We start from the raw sequence: 20,346 nt of genomic DNA on the forward strand, positions 1-20,346 counted from the left end.
ATATGTCTAAAATTAAAACCAATGGAATAACTATCTATCTGATATTAAAAACAATGGAATAACCATATGTTCATATTAAAACCAATAGAATGACACCAAAATTAATAGATTCTAAAATAAAATCCTATATACATTCAGAATATGAAGACAAAATAAAAAAAATATACCTTGTTAATGGTCCAAAACTGGGTTACAATCGAGTCACAAATGGGTTTTCACTTTCCGATGACTATTTTGGTCATCTAAGGGCTTATGTAGAGCTCGTCAAGGCAAGTTCAACGGTGGTGGTGGTTAATGAAGGGGTGGCCTATGTTGGCGGAATCGGACTCCAAAAGTTTTGTTGGCCACAACTTCAAGGTGAGATTTCAACAAAATAGATTACTATTAGCAGCAAACGAAGGTTGGGGATGAGTCATGCATAGTGGTTCAACGCATCAGATCAGTAAGTTGGTGGCGTCATTGGTGGCCGAATGGTCACTGGAAAGAGGAGAGAAGGAGGAGAGAAAGAGAAGACGTGGGTTGAAGGAGAGGGGAGAGAGAGTATTTGTGTTTAATTTTCAAAATTCAAAATTTGTCCACATAGGATTGCTGGCTGGACATGCCACATAAGATTAGGCTGCAACGGGCTACCATAAGCTTGGGCTTATATCATTTTCGTATAAATTTTCTCTACAATATTAGAGTTTGTTTGGAAATTTCTGTATTTTTAGTTCCTAAAAATGATTTTAAGTTTAATTTTGATCAGAGTTTTAAGCAATAAAAAACTTTCAAAAAATTCATTTGGTTTGTGGTTTTCGAAAACTATTTTCTGAAATAGAAAACAAAATATTCACTTGACAGATGCATGCAAATTAAAGTAGAAAATTCATTTGGATAGATGATTTGTTAAAACACAAAACGCTAATATATACTATAATCATATTTTAAAAAAACAGGACTATAGATTAAAATATTAACATCAAGGGATACTTTATTAAACATTTGGTGTGTTACAATGATCCAACCACATCAAATTAGTCATATAGTCACGAATTCCGGACATGACAACAGCTCCTTGATTAGTCAAATCGAATATATTATTATTGGTGCTTGAGCTTACCCTCGTTGAAATTGATGGTTGGATATCTGAAGGATCCATAATTTCCCATGTATTAAAAAGTAGATCTTGTTGTGTCTGTTTATGTAAGAAATTATGAATTGCACAACAAGCAACTACCATAAGTCTTTGTGGTGAGTAGGGGGCATTGTTGTGCTAATTATATACATATAATTACACACCCTTTACATTGTATTTCATGGTTCTTTGAGTAAATTGAGGATCGATATTACCTAAGAATTGTATATTTGCACATTGTAGGTGCCTAGGAGCAAATTGGACGAAAAGGAGTCAAATCAGATCAAAGATTGAAGAAAGGAGAAAATAATAGCAGAGGCAAATCCGATCGATCGGAATTGGATCTCGATTGATTAGGCCATGTAAAGTTCAAATATTCTTATGGGTCCGAACCAAAATGACCCCAACTTGTATGAGAAAAGACATAGGAGTTTAGGGAGGTATAAATAGGTAGTTTTTAGGGTTTTAGAAGGCTCTCTCTTACATTCTTACACATTCTACCACCATTGGAAAGCTTGGAGCCACCATTGAAGCTTGGAGAAGAAGAGGGTCTACAGGGGGTTTTCTCTCTCCTTTTCTATCCTAGTTTCTATGGTTGATTTCCTTTGTTTAATGATGTATTTTGCTTTCATGAGTGGCTAGATTTCTTTTCTAGGGTCTTAATGTAACCAAACCTTGACAATTCAATAAACTTGGTTTCCTTATTTCTTGGTTTCTCTCTCTTATTGATTGTCTATGGATGTGCTTAATGCTTTTGGATGTTTGATCATCATCTAAATGCTTTGTTGCCTTGATTGAGATCGGAAGGAGATATCTTGGGTTTGCCTCAAGCCATAGATGACATAGGGTGCATCAACCATATGAATATAGGTTTGTGACTTATGCAATCGCTAAATGATTTCCATAGTTCTTAATGGGTTTTTGATATGTTAATCCGATTGTTAGGAATAACAGGGATTTATATTGAAAATACGTTTGATATATCTAGGAATAGAACATTGAATAGATTGGGAAATCGATTGTCATTATTGAGAGATGAATTAGGGATTAAGGGACCAAGGGAATTGAATTGGTGAGGTGAAATTAAGTACCCTAGTGCTTTTCATCCCCAATTATATACTTGTGTTTGATTTGTCTTTGTTCTTTTTAATTAGTTTAGTTAGAATCAAAACCAACCACTTATCCTTTTTACCCAATTTGCATAATTGTTATTTATTTGACATTGATTTCTATTGCCAACACATCCCTAGTGGAAACGATAATTTACTCAACTCTTTATTACTTGTGCAATTTGTGCGCTTACAATTAAATCCATATCAGGCATCAATTTCAATATTGGGAAGCGAGCCTTTAAAACTCCAAAATATCTTTCAATCACCATTTTCATTGATGAGTATTGATAGTTCAACAATTCTTTGCGTGTATGCGGTCCTCTACCTTGACCATGGTACTCTTGTATATGATATCGACCTCCTTTATAAGGCAATAAGAAGCCGATGGTGCAAAGATATCTGGAATCAACAAGATAATATTGATGCGCATGTTTCAAAATTTTTGCATCAGTGGACATAGTAGAAAGATATAATTATAATAAATCTAGCGGAAATTAGATTAGAATTTATGTAGATACTTCCAACTAGATATGAAAAATTATTTTTTGGTATTGTTATTGCATTTAGAAAGACCCTGGAGTAATTTGTTGTGTATTCCCATTCCGCATAAATGAAGGTAAACATCATATTAAAGTTGTAGCTCACATGACATTCAAAGTTACAACTGATTTTCTTCCTCTATAAGCAATTAATTTTTCAACAGGAGTCCATGAATTTATATGTGTGCCATTAATGGCCCCAACATAATTTTGTAAACAAAAAGTGTGAAATTAACAAAATAAAAGGATAATACATAATAAATAAATTGTAACAATGATGATTTGGGGTTTACCTCGAACCACAGATAAGATTTTGAGTTTGCTTGTATTGATCTGGCAATTCGGTTGACCCTTTTTATGAGTTCGTTCCTGTATCTACAAACTGCCTTCAAAGTTTTATGGAAATGACGTGATATAGTTTCCATTGAATGTTGGAATCTATCACCTACAACTCTATGCCTAACATTATGTCCAATTATGTAAAAGAATAGAGCCACATTTTCTTCTAGATACACATCCCTCGAATCTTCCAAAAGATTATGTGACCTTAGCTCCTCCTCACATAAATGAATGAAAGAAACTTTATCCAAGTGAAAGAGTTGGTATCAAACAGTTGATGATCCATTTAGTAGTTCAAATGCATACTCACAGCCAGATAATGATGAAGTCCGCATAGAAGTTCTACTAAGACGATGCTTTTCTTACTCAGCAATATTAAGCATAACAAGTAACTCAAGTAAATCTTCTTCATTCGAATCACTTGAGGTCATGTGGTCGTCCATTATTTATCAAAGAATTGATGGTCATTGATGGCAACTACTAAATTTATAAGCAGGGAAAAATAATGCATCAAAGTTCACACAGGTCGTATATTGAGGTCTTGGTATTATTTACAAGATGTCAGTTATTCATTATTTTCTGACTAGTATAGTCTATCCCATTATCGATTTCTCTCCTTTATATTTTCAGTCTAATGCATATGATTAGAGTGGGGTATAAGTTGTGCATCATTTTCACAGTGATTTACATTGATCAAAGTTATCATTCTTACTCATGTGTGATTTTGTTATTTTTCTCTCTCTTCTTGGATCAAACAAATGAAAATAACATGTTATTTGATGATTTGTATTGCACTAATCTCATTTTATGAAATCATGCCTGACAGATTTCTTGAATCTTGGCCTATAGATATATTGAATAATCTTCCTGATTCACAAGTATGCCAAGAAAAATTAGAAAGGGCTACATTACCTTTATCAAAATAAAATCAAGTAATCTCCTCTTGTAATAAAGAGGGATATACTCAAAAAGAAAATCTTCTTTTGAAATAAATAGTTGTGTGGTTATTTGGACTTGAACTCAAACTTATATTGACCTGCATGATTTTGTTTCTAACTTGAATGTGAATGTGATGTGATGTGAATGTGAATGTGTTTCATTTAGGGGGAGATTTATTAGAATTTGGATGTTATATTGACTAATGTTTTATGCAGGTTGTAGTATGGATTCATCACTGGTTTCAAATGCAGTTGATTTTGATCCCTCAATTGTCAAGAGGGAGATTTTTGGGTTTTTAATCCCACCAGTTTATGACAGTATTGTTAGAAAATTGATTGTCAACCATAGTTTGATCATTATTAATTGAAAGCTCAATAATATTTATTGAATGAAATTTATAGGTAATTGATCCTTGTTATAAGGACAATAAATTGGATCAATTATAAAAAGACTCTAAAGTGACCATGATGAGCATGGTGAACATAATGCAATAAGTGTGTGTATGGAAATCCCACATTGAAAAAAATACCATGTGGATGTGTAGTTTATAAGCTCCAGTGTTGTAGTAAGACTTTGGGCTCAAGGGCACCCAAGCTTTTGTAGGAGGGAGAGGCTCCTCATTATGGGTTTTGATTAAACACACACACGAGCGCGTCGTCACCCCATCCATCCGGTCGGCTCGGCTCGGTTCGGTCGCACGTGGTGGGCTTGGGTTAGGCCCAATCCAATTCACATCTTAAATATTTTGCCCACTGTTACAAGCCCATAAAAGAGAGACCCAGTAACTCAAATACATTGAATATGGACATGAGACTTTCTCAAAGTCATACCTGGTTTTGCAGCCCAGCCCACTCTCATGACTTGGTCAAGTTTGTTGCAAGATATGGGCTGGTGGTTGCACTTTGCAGGCCCAAAAATTCAGTGATAGGTTCACTGATTTTTTGGCCATTTGGTTGCATGCTCTCCTATATAAGGAGATCATTGCACCAAGCTCAAATAACCTGAGTCTTCTTCACTCTGCCTGTACTCCACGTTCTCAGAAAGTTTCTCTGTTTTTACTCCCTTTCATCTTCATCTGTCTGAGAGAGTGTTGTTCTAAATTGGTTCGTTAGACCATCTGTTTTGGAGTGTCGCTAATAAAGTGGTGAAAGAGCGTTGTATCTTGAGAGGTGATTGCCCGGAGTTTTTGGACACCACGAGGCAGGGGCAAATTCACTTTAAGGAGATTCGGTGCTCACCGTACCTCGCTCTTCCTTACTATTCTTCTCCAGTTGCTGCAAACTTCGGTTTTAGTATACTTAATTCATGCAATTTTAATTGTGTTACTGTTTTCTGTCAGTGTTACTGTTTCTGCTAATGTTACTGTTTCATATTGTGTAACTAGACTGCAGTATATTCAATATATTAATTACTATATTTGTTCATGCATGCTATATATCCAACAATCAGTATAAGTGGTCAGATTGATTGGTTGATTATGTGTTTGTGTGATCTATGTTCTATGTAGTGATATAACCTAAAGTAGCTAACAAGTGTATTTGGTGCTTTTCATTCACAATGAATCTTTATATTGATTACTTATACATTGATATATTTTCATTCAAGTACAAGAGAGAATGAAACAAAAAAGACAAATATACGAAGCTGTCTTAATTTCAAAAAATCTTCAATTGCTTCAATAACCTTCTTAGAGTGCACTGTCGTATATTTTTACAAACATGTGACTAAGATATAAGAAGATTGAAATAATATGATCATGATTAAATCTACCTTATCAATTAGCTTGTTATATCTCTTAAATGATGTTTATTGGTTTTTAGTTACCGAGTGATAAATAAACTGATATGAGATTATCTCATTATCATTGGAGATAATTCAACAACAAACAAATAGATTACTTTTACTCAACAAACAGATATTTCATGATTTATCTAATAATCTAAGATAAAGTCTATCTGGTATTCATACATGATAATTTAGACAACACATAAGAGATATAATAGAGTTCAGACAAACAGTTAAATGACCACGCAATTATCATTCATATTAGGATTCAAAATTCTACAGTTTCATATGCACTAGTAAATCTGCTTTTGTATATATAAATTTCTTATTTGAAATCAGATTATATACTTGGTTATTATTTGAATATTTGTCTCCTAGTTAAACAAAATTATATATAGCATTATTTCTATACCATTAATATAACAAAGTTGTCCAGCTAACGTTACACCATTAATTGAAGAAGCAACTCTAAAAGGTAGAGAGCCTAGCTTTGTTGAACATTTGATGTAGTAGTATATGCAATCCAATAGTTTAGTGACTGGTGATATGGAGAAGAGATCATAAACATCTGTGAACAATCCCATTGCCGCAATTACAATTGCAGTTAAATGGTACCAATGGGTCTTTGCAACATCGAGTGCATATCCCAATTGTGCTGCCATGGCTTGATTAGTATCAAAATTTCTCCACCAGTACTAGCTAGTTATAGGGGATTGATTTCCTGTACATAGTAACAATTGAGGGGACGTTTCTTTAAAAAAAATAAATCTATTATTACTACACATAAAATTTCATCATCACTGAACGTCTCCCAAAGACATTCAAACAGCAAAAAGAAGAAATTTATTAAAAAAAAATAAGAAAAAGAAGAAGAGTGATCAAATGAGGACAAGCCTAGACTTTATTGGTTGACATGGAAAACAGATTCTTTTAATTATTGTTACTTGTAAATTTCAAAGAAATGAATAATCTTAACTAAAATGGAAACTAAACTAGTTAAAGTTCTTTTAAATGTTGACTTAGCAGCAAGAAATTCAATCATTTAAACTCAAGAAGAAGAACAAAAAACTAAAAATTAAGGGACATAAACAATTGAAAATATAGAGGATAATGAATTCTAGTAAAATTAACATATCATCATATCATGCATACCTTTTTGTATATGAATGATCTAAACCAAAATAGTGCAAATGATCCATAAAGTGGTGGCAATGATATATATGCACTAAGAGTAATTCAGCTCCAATAAGTGAGGGCTTACCTGGAGGAGACAAAGAGAAGAAGATTGTTCTAAATTTTGAGAGACAATGGGTTAATCAAAACCTTACAAACTATATAAATCAAAGCTACTTGGGTATCTCTAAATGGTATATGTCCCCCTCCCTACTTTGGCATTTAGTCAACGCTTTCACTAAGCATATATCCCCTCCCCTAGGTATATTTCCTCTCTTTATTATCTTTGAATATTATAGTGGGGTAGGTTGTCGCAAATGGTAATTACAAAGACATAAACGACAACATGTATCAAATAAATTAGTTAGGTTAATTTGTTTAGTTGTTCTCTAGAGGACTAGACTCTAGAGTGATTTTGCCATTTTGGCTTTCTCTATTTTCTTTTAAAAGTTTTTTTTTGGAATTAATATGATATCAATTATTTTGTTTTACCCCAAGTACCTTAGTAGGCAAGAATATAAGGTGTCAATATGAAGAGTTGAGTTTTAGTCTCTCACTTGTAACACTTCACCGATCCGACACAAGTCGGCAGTGGTTGATAACAAATATTGTAATCTCCTAAGAGACCAACCAATAGGATTTGTACAATTGTACTTAGGTCAAGCCCCTCTTGGTGATCCAATTCAAAAATACCAACATACTCCCACTCACCCACTATGGGTTTGGGTTTTATAGTATTATAGTACTTTCAAAGTAGAAACCCATTTGGGTAATCATGAAGTAATTCACCATAATTGTGTTATTGTTGTGTACTTTATCATACCTAAACTTGTTTGGTTATATTGACCAAGCATTATTTACCATGACTCGTTTTTAATCAATGGCTATTCGCATGAAGTGTTGAATGTTAGGTGGGTCATACATGTGTGTTTATAATCAATGACTATTCACATACCATATAGATTTGGGAGTAAAATAAGGGTTATACTTTGGGGGGTCTGTAGCATTACTCGAATTTTTTATTGTCAAGATTAATAGAGTTTGTTTACAACTAATCTTATCATAGAGATGTACGCCAAGAGCACCGACAATTGGCCAGTGGCAGGCCCTCGTTTTGGGCATCTAAAAATCAATGAAGATGGAGGATGAATATGGTGGGATTGGAGCGATAATCAAAAATCATAATGGACGTGTCCTTTTGGCTGTTATGATGCGTGTATATTATGTTGGTGGTCCAACAACGGTGGAAGTTGTGGCATTTAGGTTCAGAATCAGGTTAGCACAAGACTTTGGATTCAACAACTTTATTCTAGACAAGTTTGGATTACCAAGTACAATATACACCAAGAAATGACAATAAATTAGTTGATGTTTCAGCCTCTCATGGTGTAAATTATGAGTCAATATTTGTTCTTTTGGAGGAGATTTCATACTCCATCTACTCTCTTTATTTAACTTAATGTACCCCTCTTAAGTTCGGATTCGGGGGCTCCGCAATTCTTTAGAGTCTACAATTCACATCTAATGGTGTAGAAAAATCAGACAACTTTTAAAAATATAAAAATAAAGATGTGATGTGATGTGACACACCTCCCAAACCATTGGATTCAAATTGTAAACTCTACAATTTTAAACAAATTGCGGAGCCCCAAATCTCTTAAGTTCTCTTTTAAAAAAAACTTATCATAAAGATAAAACTATTTTTTTTTTGAAAATGTAATGTCATAGACCTGATTGTATTACGTTACCCAATAAATTAGGTAATTGAGACTCGTAGACACTTGGACCACCATAAAGATGGAGTACAACCAAGAGGACTGAAAAAAATTAAAAAAACACAAATACAAAGACGTCAATCGACAAATACTGTTAGACGACACTGTATTACACCAGACATTGTCGGATGATCACCGAACAAATCCGACTCCACCAGTCTACACTGGGTAACAAATATTGATAGAAAAACCACATAGAGATTGCAACTGGATCTACAATAAGGATATTGACTTCCTCTTCAATAGGCTGATCAACCTCGGAATTGAAATCTCATCACTATAAAATCAAATATATGTCGCCGGAGCACACCAGAAACACCGATGATCGAAGATTCGTGATGGATGGGAGAGATCTATAGCTGGAGAAGAGAAACCCTGTAAAATCATTATTCAACACAAAACTTAAAAAAAATAAACAAATCTAGATTGAGAAAGGGCAAATTAAACCTATGGGAGGAGGAAGAGGTAGGGAAGAGGAGAAGATGAGGGGATCGGAGGAGAAGATATGGATCTCTCCTCCTCCCCAATGGTTTTGAAGGTGAGAGTTGAGATTTTTTTTAGAGAGGGATAGAGGCAAAGAGAGGAAGAGGGACTGTCCAGGATTTCCTATCCAAAAGACTACAATTCAAAGAGTCTTGGTCCTAACGGATAAATTTTTTTCAAACATGGTTTGTTGGATAACTACTGAGATTTTAGTAGGATTATATCAAAAAGAGCCGTGGAGAAATGGAAATTTGTTTGCTGAACGTCCCATTTTTCTCTCAAAATTATTTCTAGCTGAAGCACGACTCTACGAAGCACAAACCACGTTCGTCCTGCACCACTTAGAAGTTCATATTTTTGCACGATCTTTCGTGCAGAAGCAGCAACGAAATGATCGTCATGTTTCCATATTTTCGGCCATGAAGCCTGAAGACTCGTGAAGCAGAGACTACCATGACTTCCAAGATAGTCAATTTCCTCCATAAAGAAGAATCAATACCAGAAAGATACTGCCATCACCCCATTTTCAAAAGAAGGTTGCGGTTACAAAACCCATTAACCTAGTTACTCCAACAGGAAGCAAGAAATTTGTTTTACCACGATCTCCGTGATGTCACACGATAAATACTTGAAGCAGAACAGAAGAAGTGTCAAATATAGACCCAATGTTTTCAATCCTTTATTGCTTTCTTAGGCATGGCTCTGGCAACTTATCTTTTTATTTAGCCTGGTTCCGTGCCAACTAGTATTTAGATTTATCTTTCCAGCCTCCACGATATGTTTTAGTTTAAACTTGTAAAGCATGCCTACATCCTAGGATGTATCCCTTTTCAATGAATATCCTGATGCATCCTAGTAATGCGTTGTTTTTCATTTTATTCCAATAGAAGTTCTTTTCATTCTAGTGATAGTGATAGTATTCTGTTTTCCTGCTTTTTTCTAGATTGACACTCCAGGCATTTTAAGTCTTTTTCCCAGAAGGCAAACATCGAGCCAATAGCTCTGTGTTCTCTAACTACTTATAGTCCATTTGGTGCAGAGGTCAGATTCGATGCAAAATCCTATAACAATCGTATCAAAAAACCTTTCATCTGAGTGTTTTGCCACACTCTTAGGGACCTTATTCCCAACCAAAGAACCAGGACATTTCTCATTCATAAACATCAAGCCACCAACGTGAGATATCACCACCGCCTTGGTCTTCAAGAAGTAGTCGTTCCCTATGATCACATCAAAATCATCTAGGGGTCACAATAAAACTCATTGAACCAACCCAGCAATCCACTATGATCAACGCTGTCACCATGCCCTGCACCACACGAGCATCTAAATTCACTGCCTTGATTGGATTTGCACCCGCAGTGACATCCAAACCGAGAGCCAAAGCAATCCGATCTTCTATGAAATTATGTGAAGCACCAGTATCCGCCAACGCTTGCAACCCGACATTGCCAAGCCCAATCTGAACATACAACAATCTAGATAATGGACCACTTCTAGAGTGCACTGCATTGAGCAAATGCAACCAATTGATGTAGACATCGTCTTTGTTGGTATCACATTTCTCTTGCTCAGCCACCAAGGCTATCAACTTTCTCCCTTTTCGGGCAATTTCTTGCCAAATGGGATCCACTGCAAATAAAACATCTGCCAGAAGACTTACTCTTTCCCTTTGCAAGCTCTTTACCATTGCCTTTATCGCCCTCATTGGACTTCTTGTCATTGCATTTATCCTTCCACTTTTTCCCTTTCCCTTTGTCCTTAGACTTTGAAGGGTACAAGTTTTCAGTTGGTTTAGATAGCCGATAATCCACAAAAGCATCCGCTACAGTAATACCCGAAGCCAAATCGTTCACGTTCTACCGCTTTAGTTCCATTTGCGCCTATAGCTGCAAGGCTAACATGAAATTGAACAGCTTGTCTTCATCCGACATGTTCTTGATGTCAAGCATCAAAGAACTAAACTCCGACACATACTCCTACGGAGTACCGCTATGACGAATTCGTTGGAAGGAACTGATCCACAAATTCCTTCTCTATCCTGAAATACTACTCCATGTCCCACAAGAAATTTTCAAGTTCTTTGGCATTCCGAATTCCGTTGAAGGCCTTTGGTTCAAGGACCTTTATCTTTGTCCAGGAAGCACTCCCACCCAAAAGGCTACCCATTATCTTTTCTGTCTCCAACTCGGACACCCTCGAGTGTGATTCGTCGGACAGACTATCGTAGAGCCCTTGTAGAGTCACCAAGGATGCAACAATAGTAACCAACCTTTCCAACACTAGTTCAGCGACTTCTGGGTTGGGAGGACCAAATAGGGCCTCCAACCTATCAATCCTCTCATGCACTGCTTCCAATGTAGCACCACCAGCCATGGTTCTGTACCGATTTTGATCTCAACGTAGGCTCCAATTCCAGTTGTCATAGGGCCAATTTTTTGCTTCGCAAAATTGCCTTGCGATGGCACTAAGAACACATTCTTAGTCTCAGCCAATTCAATGCACGAACAACAAATGTTTTATCTCGCACACAATAGAATTAGGCTATGCATAAGCAAGTAAGCAAAGCCATAATTTATAGGAAATTCCTCCCAACCTTTATTTACTTCCCACAATCATACAAAGGGTCTATAGGATACAAGAGTATGGAACACACTCACAAAATTCGTCCTGCTCCCAATAGTCTACCATAAGACATATTTATAATTCCTTAGCCATGCATTGCAATTAACAAAACCCATAACTGCTTGGAAGACATTACAAACTGCCAAGGGACAAAACTGCCTTATCTTGAAACTATCTTGTCCAAGCCAAGCCAAAACTTTCAGCAACTGCCGATTCAAAATTGCTAGCAACTTCTGCAAACTGCCTTTGTCTAATTGCCCACCAAACTGTCAGTTATGAGCCATCTCTTGCTTACCACTAGCTAGAATGAATCTCGCAGCGTGTTACCAGGTCTCCCTCGTTCACCTTGTTTGCTCACATGCCTCCCTCATGCTTAGCTCAGCTCATCAATCATTGTCACAAGGTGCCCGCCAACACTGCCACAATCGAATCAACTCACGTAGGGGCTAACCGCTTAACTTTATGGATTTTACTTCAATACCGTAATAGCAAAACCATTTAAGACATTATATATATAAGACCCACAAGGGTCAATTACACCCATACCCATACCCTTAATTAAAAAATATAGAACGATATCATAAAAATTTACTCTTTGAATATTCGATATGAGCCTGAACTCGGTCCGTTAGGCTCGCGCGAATATAAATTTCTCACCCACTGACATGATTAACTGAGCAAAAATCCAACACGTAACCACAAAAGATGTTGTTATCCATACATCCAAAGAATAATCCCCACCCCCATGAAATATGAATCCATGATATGGGGGCAAGGACCAGGGCAGCACCCCTGAATCCCAACCATATAAGAAATATAAATGTCTACTGTCTAGTAACTCTTATAGCACGTACGTATTGTGCACTATTTGACCAAGAAGTAGTAATTATCATTACGTCAGCTTATTATCAATGCATTGTTTGGTTTGTTTAAGAACCATGGTAATGAGAATGGTCATTTCCTTGTTGTACGTAATGGCCATTCTCATCTCCTAACCCATGAATGGTCATTCCCATTCCCACGATCAATCTCATTCCCACGGGAATGGTCAACTATTAGCTTTTTAATATTATACCTATTTTATAAATATTGTTTTAAGGTTTTATATTGTACAATAATGGTCCAAAATTTTTTTAAGTGTCTTAAAAAATAAATATAACAATATGATATATAATAATTCAATAATGTATTACTTGATTTTATTTGACAAATTATCATGACTTATGACTTGTTTATAGAGAGATAAAGACATAAACACATAGAGAGTATTTTGTTCAATAAATACTTCATTCACATTTCATTCCAACAAATATTTTGCATATCAAACATTGTAATTCATAATGCAACCAAACATATCACTGTAATGTTAATTCTCATTCTAATTCCAATTACCATTACCATTTCCTACGTCAACCAAACGTAAAATTAATGATTGGTAAGAAATGAAGAGAGGAAATGTCTTATCATTATGATAGTTACACTTGCAAATATTTTCGGGTTGGTTTTCCAAATAAATCCGTAGAAGTGGTTGGATCCTAATATTTTGATTTTGCCTTCCAGACATTAGATTTAGTTAGAACTACATTTTCGACTAATCAATTGGTATTGATGTCCCTTCTGTTCTGTCCCTTTTCTTCAAGTTTTCTTTTCTCAAGATTCTCCTAAATCTTATTACGTTAGTCTTTGTCAACTTCAATTCTTTCGGTTTCGATATTTTTGAAAATATTTGAGGATATTAGGCAATTCAAATAATCATGAATTTACATGGAGAGAAACAAAAATTATGGCTGGAAAATATTTGAAAGATATCTTACAAGAATATTATTTATCTATATATATATTTCATATATTTCTATATATTAGAAATTTTCTTATGTGAAACAAAAGTCTGAACCAACTTTGTCAACACAAAATTCAATGATTGTAATAAAACACAATAAAAGTGGGAGCCACATATTTGCTATGGGACCCACCGCATTTATGATTAAAAACAAATTCACAAAGTTGGTTATATAAATTCTCCTATATGAATTAAAAGTGTAAACTTGTTTTTTAACCATAAATGTGACGGATTCCATAGAAAATATGTGATCCCCACTTTCATTTTGTTTTATTACAATAATTGGATTTAAGTTCACATTTTTTGTTTGCACTTTTGGTTAACATAGGAGAATTTTTGATAAATTAAATGGTTGTAATAAAGCACAATAAAAATGGGATCACACATTTGTTGTAGAACCAGCTGTATCTATGAAAAAATAAGTGCGTAAAGTTAATGCGCACATAAGAACATGGTAGTCCATATATATATCACATGCTGTACTTTTGTTCCTAATTATTCTATTCTTTTTAAAATTCCAGTTATGCCCTTTACCATAGTAGGCATCATCATCCTTGTTGGAGGCTTTTTTCATCTTTTTTTGACACAGAACTCCACCAACTTTACGCATTTGCTTCGGACATTAAAACAGTTCGCACTTCGCAACTACTTTGCGTATTGAGAGAGAGACATAGACAGATAGAGAGATGGAGAGGAAGGCTATAGTGTTGTGCGGTATAGTGGGTCTGCTGGGGCTTTTATCGGCCGTTACAGGTTTTGCTGCGGAGGCTACCAGGATTAAGGTATTAATTCTTTTGCTCTTTTTAATTTTCTGAGTCCTTATTTAAATGGGTTTCTCTGAAATCGTTCTTTCAAGAATACTGGAGAAATTTTTATGGGTTCTTAAAGTGGATTGGGCTAAGTGTGACATAGTTGTTGGGTATATGAGTAAGCAGTCTTAGATGTGAATAGAATCATTTTCTATTCTTCTAGGTAGGTTAAAATTGAAGGGGGAAAAAAAAAAAAAAACAGCCCGGATATTGAAATTTCTATTGATTTTTGTGGTTACTTATGTGCTTCTTTGAAATGGGTGTTCATTTCACGCTGTTTGTTTTGGAGTCTCTTCTGGTTGCTTTGTCTGAAGGCTGAGCAAATTGTTACTCAAAATATAATAAGAGAGAAAAGGAACTTATGATTGTCAACTGCAATTTCTTCACTGAAAATTCAGTAAATATTCGTGGTTCATGAAAGCAAGAGATTACTAGAAGTCATTGGAAAAGTGAAAATTCTGAAGAAGACAAGTTGATGTTCATGCCTCCATTAATCTAGCTAGGTCGAGCTAGGTAAAGGTTGAGCTCTGTAAAGATCGAACTGGAGCATACTATTTCTTCTTGAATGCATTAAATTGTTGAAACTTGAAACTGTTTGACTGTGCGTCTATGCTTTTTCACATATTTCTGGATTAGTATGAATATTTGAGAGCTTAGCAAAGTGGGAGACGTCATCATAATGTAAAATATATTGTTCCTGTATTTTTGCCCCAGTCAAATTGTCAAGTGATCCATAATCTCTTGACATCTCTTTTACGTGATATATTGTGAATTGCTCATGGAAGACGAAAAAATGAAGGGCCGATTTGGGTTTGTCCTGCAGTTTGCTTTCTTTGCAAAGCTTTATTACACAAGGGTGTATTTAGCAAAGATCTTCTGATGATAAGACATATCAAGTCTTTCAATATAGGGATGCTGGAAGTAATTAACTAGAATTGTTGCAGCAGATGTTGCTGAATGATTATTATCATTTCCAGGTAGAAATTACGTGTAGAAAATATTTGGCATCAGATTTTTGTACTTGCTGTTTGAATTTCTAAGACATGTGGCAAAGGGGTCTGATTTTTTCTTTCTTTTTAGATCATTGGCTTAGCTCTATCAAGTCCTGAGTTCTTAGAGACATTAAATCTTGCCATTCTTATTGATGTATCCCTTGGTCTATTTTCTTTGTTTTTCCTATTGTATTCGCTTGTCATTATGCATATACTTGGTGCTTCTATAGTTTTCTTTTACATTAAAAAAAAAAGAAAGAAAGAGAAATGAAAAGAAAGACACCAGTCATAACTCATAACTAAATTAATTATATGACATGCAGTTTGTACTTGAAGGCTGTGTTTGGCACGTGGGATTGGATAGAACTAGACAACAATGGACTAGATTGGATTGTATTACAGTGGATTGAAATTATCCTTTGTTTGGTATTGGGGGATAAAAACATCGGATGCGATTATAGAATGTAGTTTTTTCACTTTCTTTACAAAGCTAAAAGTTCAATTAATAGGAAGTTTTACAAAATCTAATGAAAAAAATGGTGGAAGTGGGACTATACATATCCCATACAAAACGGAGAGATTATTTTTGTGCTAAGATGGAATGAGGGGATAATAAGACAAACTAATTATATCCCATTTTTGGACCTGTGCCAAACACTGGATTGGACTATTTTAGTCAAATACAGTCTAATCCTCTTACTTATTCGCCTTACCAAACGGAGCAGAAAAGGACTATTGTCTAATGCATGTGAAAATTGATACTTTAGAGTTTCTGCTGTAGATATTAAATACTAATCCATTAGTATTGCTGAACATTACTGGAATTTTTAATCGACTGGATTGTAGCACTATTATTATTAGCTTTATTAAAAGTTATTGACGGTGGGTCTAGATGCAGTAGTTAGGTTGCTTCATTGCAGCCTAAGCATCTTGGGTTCGAAGCACAGAAACAATATCCTGGGGTGTTAGAGAAGCTGCTAGTATTGCCCCTTGAGGATACTGCAAAATGGTAGCGTTATAGAATATGAGTGTAATTTAGTTTCAATTAAAAAACTATATTTTTTTTCCTGTCAAGTTGTCAGTTATATATTAGAGGGCTCAAGTACCTGAGCTCTGATGCTTTTGGACTTGAGTCAGTTCATGGATTGGCTCCCATATACACGACAATTTCTTCCGCAGTATTTTTGCTAGTAGTCTTCTCCTTGCGTTATCGTCTCTACCAATCTTTCTTTTGTTTCCCCTTTTTCCCAACCCCTGCTTTATACTAGGCTGAGTGTATGCTAGAACTTTGACCACAAGGTTCATTTCCACCTGTCTGTCCAAACTGAGACTTGAATGTATTTTTCCGATGGCGCACTTAGAAAAATAATTGGTTCTAAGACTATGGAAACTATATATGGAGTGTATGAACTACGCACTATTGTATAAAATAATTGAGTTATGAAAGGAAGGAAAAAATATGGTGATCATTGAAAGTACGAGAAAACTTGGCATGAACAATGAAATAAAATAAAAAGATGGAAAATTTTCAACATTCAACACAGATCGAAGGGCGGACCAAGTCTTGTGGATGAAGGTTGGCAGTTTTATAATTTTCTACAATCCTAGAATGTATATGGTCAATTATTTTCAGACAAATTTGATGATTGGGAGTTCCATTTTTGATGGTTGACTTTGGTCCTCTACCATCCTCGTTAGAGAGTGGGAATCGGCATTGTTTACCTCATTTCTAATATGGTTTCACGCCTTTTTCCATTTCGATCCTGCAGGGTTCTGAGGTTCAGTTTATTTCTCCCACTCAATGTTCATATCCTCGGACATCTGCCCTTGGTCTTGGCTTAACAGCAGCTGTGTCACTCATGGTGGCTCAAATAATAATAAATGCTGCCACCGGGTGTATTTGTTGCAGGAGAAGTCCTTATCCTTCAAATCGTAATTGGAGGATAGCCTTAATCTGCTTTGCTCTTTCCTGGTAAATCTGAATTCTGAAGTGCCATATGATATTTTTTCCCATATTTTTAGCTTTGTTATCAATAGTAGTCTTGATTGTATTAATTTACAACTACTGTAATTTTCATTCATTTTAACGGCTAGAAGCAAACTTGGCTTTCCTTCCCACTATGTCACTCAATGGGACCTCTCCTGCTCATTCCAGTTTGTTTCTTTTAGTACTCTGAAAATGTATCAAATTGGAGCTAAAAGAAATCACCATTATCCATGTCCAAATTATAATTCATTCTTCAACAATGATGGATTGTGTATGACACTGTTATAATAATATTATTTTGGATCTTGATTTTCAAGCTGCATACTTAGTTGCCAGACTGTCATTTTTGTTATTTCATACATCGATTTTTTATTCTTATTGCTGCCTATTTATTGTTAGAGACAGACCAGTCTTTAACTGTCATATGTACACTGATATTTTCTATTTTATTAAGTATGGCATGGGGGTTTATCGTCTAAAAATAAATTCCTAGTGTTTTACTATTTTAGATTCTTCTGAGATTGATGTCATACATAAATTCCTGCATCCGACATCTAAAAATCACTTGTGTTTTTTCCCCCTCAGAAATTAGTTGCTTGGTTGTTGACATTCTTCTTGTTTATTAGTTGGGAAACCAGTTATTTCCATCTTTTGAATCTAAGACAAGTAAATTTAAGCTGTGCGGTGAATAGTTTAGTGTATACACTATACTGGAATGAGTACTTGTGGGTAGTGCACTGTGCTGAGGCTTTAAGAAACATGGTCAAGTCCTAAGATGACCCGTGATATTGGTTCATGAATACCAAATCTGAAGCTCAAGCATGCCTATCCTATACATTTTCGGACATCAATCTTAGCTTTTGTTTAGTTTTAGCGACTACTTGACATGTAGCATTGTAATGTATTGTGTCCGTAAATAACATTTCTTTTTCGTGTTCACCTACATCTCACATAACACTCTGTTCTATGCACATTCAGGTTCACATTTGTTATCGCATTTCTACTTCTGCTAACTGGTGCTGCCCTCAATGATCAACATGGTGAAGAGAGCATGTATTTCGGAAACTATTACTGCTATGTCGTAAAACCCGGTGTCTTTGCTGGAGGTGCAATCTTGGCCTTTGCAAGTTCTGCACTAGGAATTGTCTATTATCTCACCTTAAACTCGGCTAAGGATGGCAGTGACTTTTGGGTAGGAGGCACTCCCTCGGTTCCTGGCCAAGGTGGCATTGCAATGGGACAACACCAATTCCCACCACCCCGCAATCAAGAACCTGTTTTTGTACATGAAGATACTTATATGAGACGACAGTTCACTTGATCAGTAGACGTTTCGTTCGAAACTTGCAGATCGTCCTATTCATAGAAACATGTGATCATTTCAAATGTTGATCTTGGTTTATGGTTTGATATAATGGAGTTTCTTAGATTGTATGTATAGATGTATAAGCTGGATGTATCTCTTAAGTTTCATACAGCTTCAAGAAGGATGAAAACTCAGGAATATGTAAAATAGGGATTCGGATTTTCCCAAATATTGAGTTTAGACTATATTTTGGGGGTGAACACCCTTTTAAGTTTCTTTTAGTGGATTCTACAATTAATTGGAAATTAAATCCTGAAATTTTGTCAGCTTTGTTTCCTGGAAATTCAGCTCAAGGTCCATTGTCTTTGATAAAGGTTTATTCTCCCTTGAGATTAGTAAGATGGATGATTATATTATGTTAAAGTGTGAAATGAAATTTGTACTACCTAATTTTTTACTCTTATTTAACATTGTACCTACTTTTATAAACCTGGGTGATAGCCTCGATAAACCTCATAGATTTGGAAGGTCTTGTTTGATACTCATTGGATTCTTAACTAATTTACCCTATCGTTAGTTAAGAAATTTCTGTGTGCGTAATTAAAAATGTTTCAAAAAAATATATTTAAAGGAAAATTTTTTATCAAGAGATTAAATGTAAAAGATTAATAATGGCCCCGTTTGAAACAATTTTTTTACTAGCATTTATACTACTTGCTAGTATAAATGTTTGTAGTCATCCAAACAACAATTTTCGAGTATATAATCCAATAGATTTTATGTAGCATTTATACTACATCTCAAATGCTAAAATTTTTAACAACCAGCATTTCACAAGCTTTTCTCTGTTTTGTCCCTATCAAATTAAGTTTATTCCAATTATACCCTCATATCATTAGAGGAAGAAACGCGTTATTGACGACAGAGAAGCTTAATTTATTTGAAGTATATTTAATTTATTATATTAATTTTATAAATTAATTTTTATGTTTGGATACAAGTATATTTCTCTATTACAATTAAGATGTATAATACCTTTGCACCTAATTTATCACAATATACTACATAGAAAAAATAATGTTACCAACAAAATCTTAACCAAACACTACCAAAACATTCAAGGAGCATATCTACTACTAAAATTTTTTAACATTTCTGTTACCACCATTTTTACTGGCATATCTACTACATTATTGAAAAAACTTTATCAAACTAGGCCACTATATATGCGAACGACAAACTTGGTGTCTTCTCTCTGGTTTTCGCTCTGGCGATTGAGGTTGAAAGTTAAGTTTCTCTGATCCCTCAGTGAAGTTTTCCTTGGCATTCATGGATAATATTGTCTCTCACTGGTCGGATTTTCGACTTACGGATGAAGAGGAGTCTGTGATTATTTGTGATGATCAACATCTCACCTTTCTACAACAAAAGGTTGAGTTTAGCCTAATTGGCCAATTGTTCCTGGATTGGCCTATTTCGAAGAAAGTTTTGTATCAAAACTTTAAGGATATATGGCGAGTTAGTGCTC

The 20,346-nt window shown here is 35.1% G+C and overlaps 1 protein-coding gene across 1 annotated transcript; it reads left to right on the plus strand.

Moving 5' to 3' along the window:
* The first annotated feature begins 14,294 nt into the window (after positions 1-14,294).
* Positions 14,295-19,144, plus strand: LOC119996126. The gene is made up of 3 exons (XM_038842655.1): positions 14,295-14,506; positions 17,295-17,497; positions 18,491-19,144. Exons 1-3 carry the CDS (start codon positions 14,411-14,413, stop codon positions 18,831-18,833), a joined length of 642 nt encoding a protein of 213 aa, XP_038698583.1. The 5' UTR covers positions 14,295-14,410; the 3' UTR covers positions 18,834-19,144.
* Positions 19,145-20,346: the final 1,202 nt, after the last annotated feature.

Source organism: Tripterygium wilfordii, chromosome 4 (assembly GCF_013401445.1).
Source record: "Tripterygium wilfordii isolate XIE 37 chromosome 4, ASM1340144v1, whole genome shotgun sequence".
Classification (NCBI taxonomy): domain Eukaryota; kingdom Viridiplantae; phylum Streptophyta; class Magnoliopsida; order Celastrales; family Celastraceae; genus Tripterygium; species Tripterygium wilfordii.

Bases quoted from the DNA above. Each gene is read 5' to 3' on its own strand.
- LOC119996126 (XM_038842655.1), top strand. From the start codon at position 14,411: ATGGAGAGGAAGGCTATAGTGTTGTGCGGTATAGTGGGTCTGCTGGGG. The intron at 14,507-17,294 runs GTATTAATTCTT...TCGATCCTGCAG, and splicing joins CGGAGGCTACCAGGATTAAG to GGTTCTGAGGTTCAGTTTAT. The intron at 17,498-18,490 runs GTAAATCTGAAT...ATGCACATTCAG, and splicing joins ATCTGCTTTGCTCTTTCCTG to GTTCACATTTGTTATCGCAT.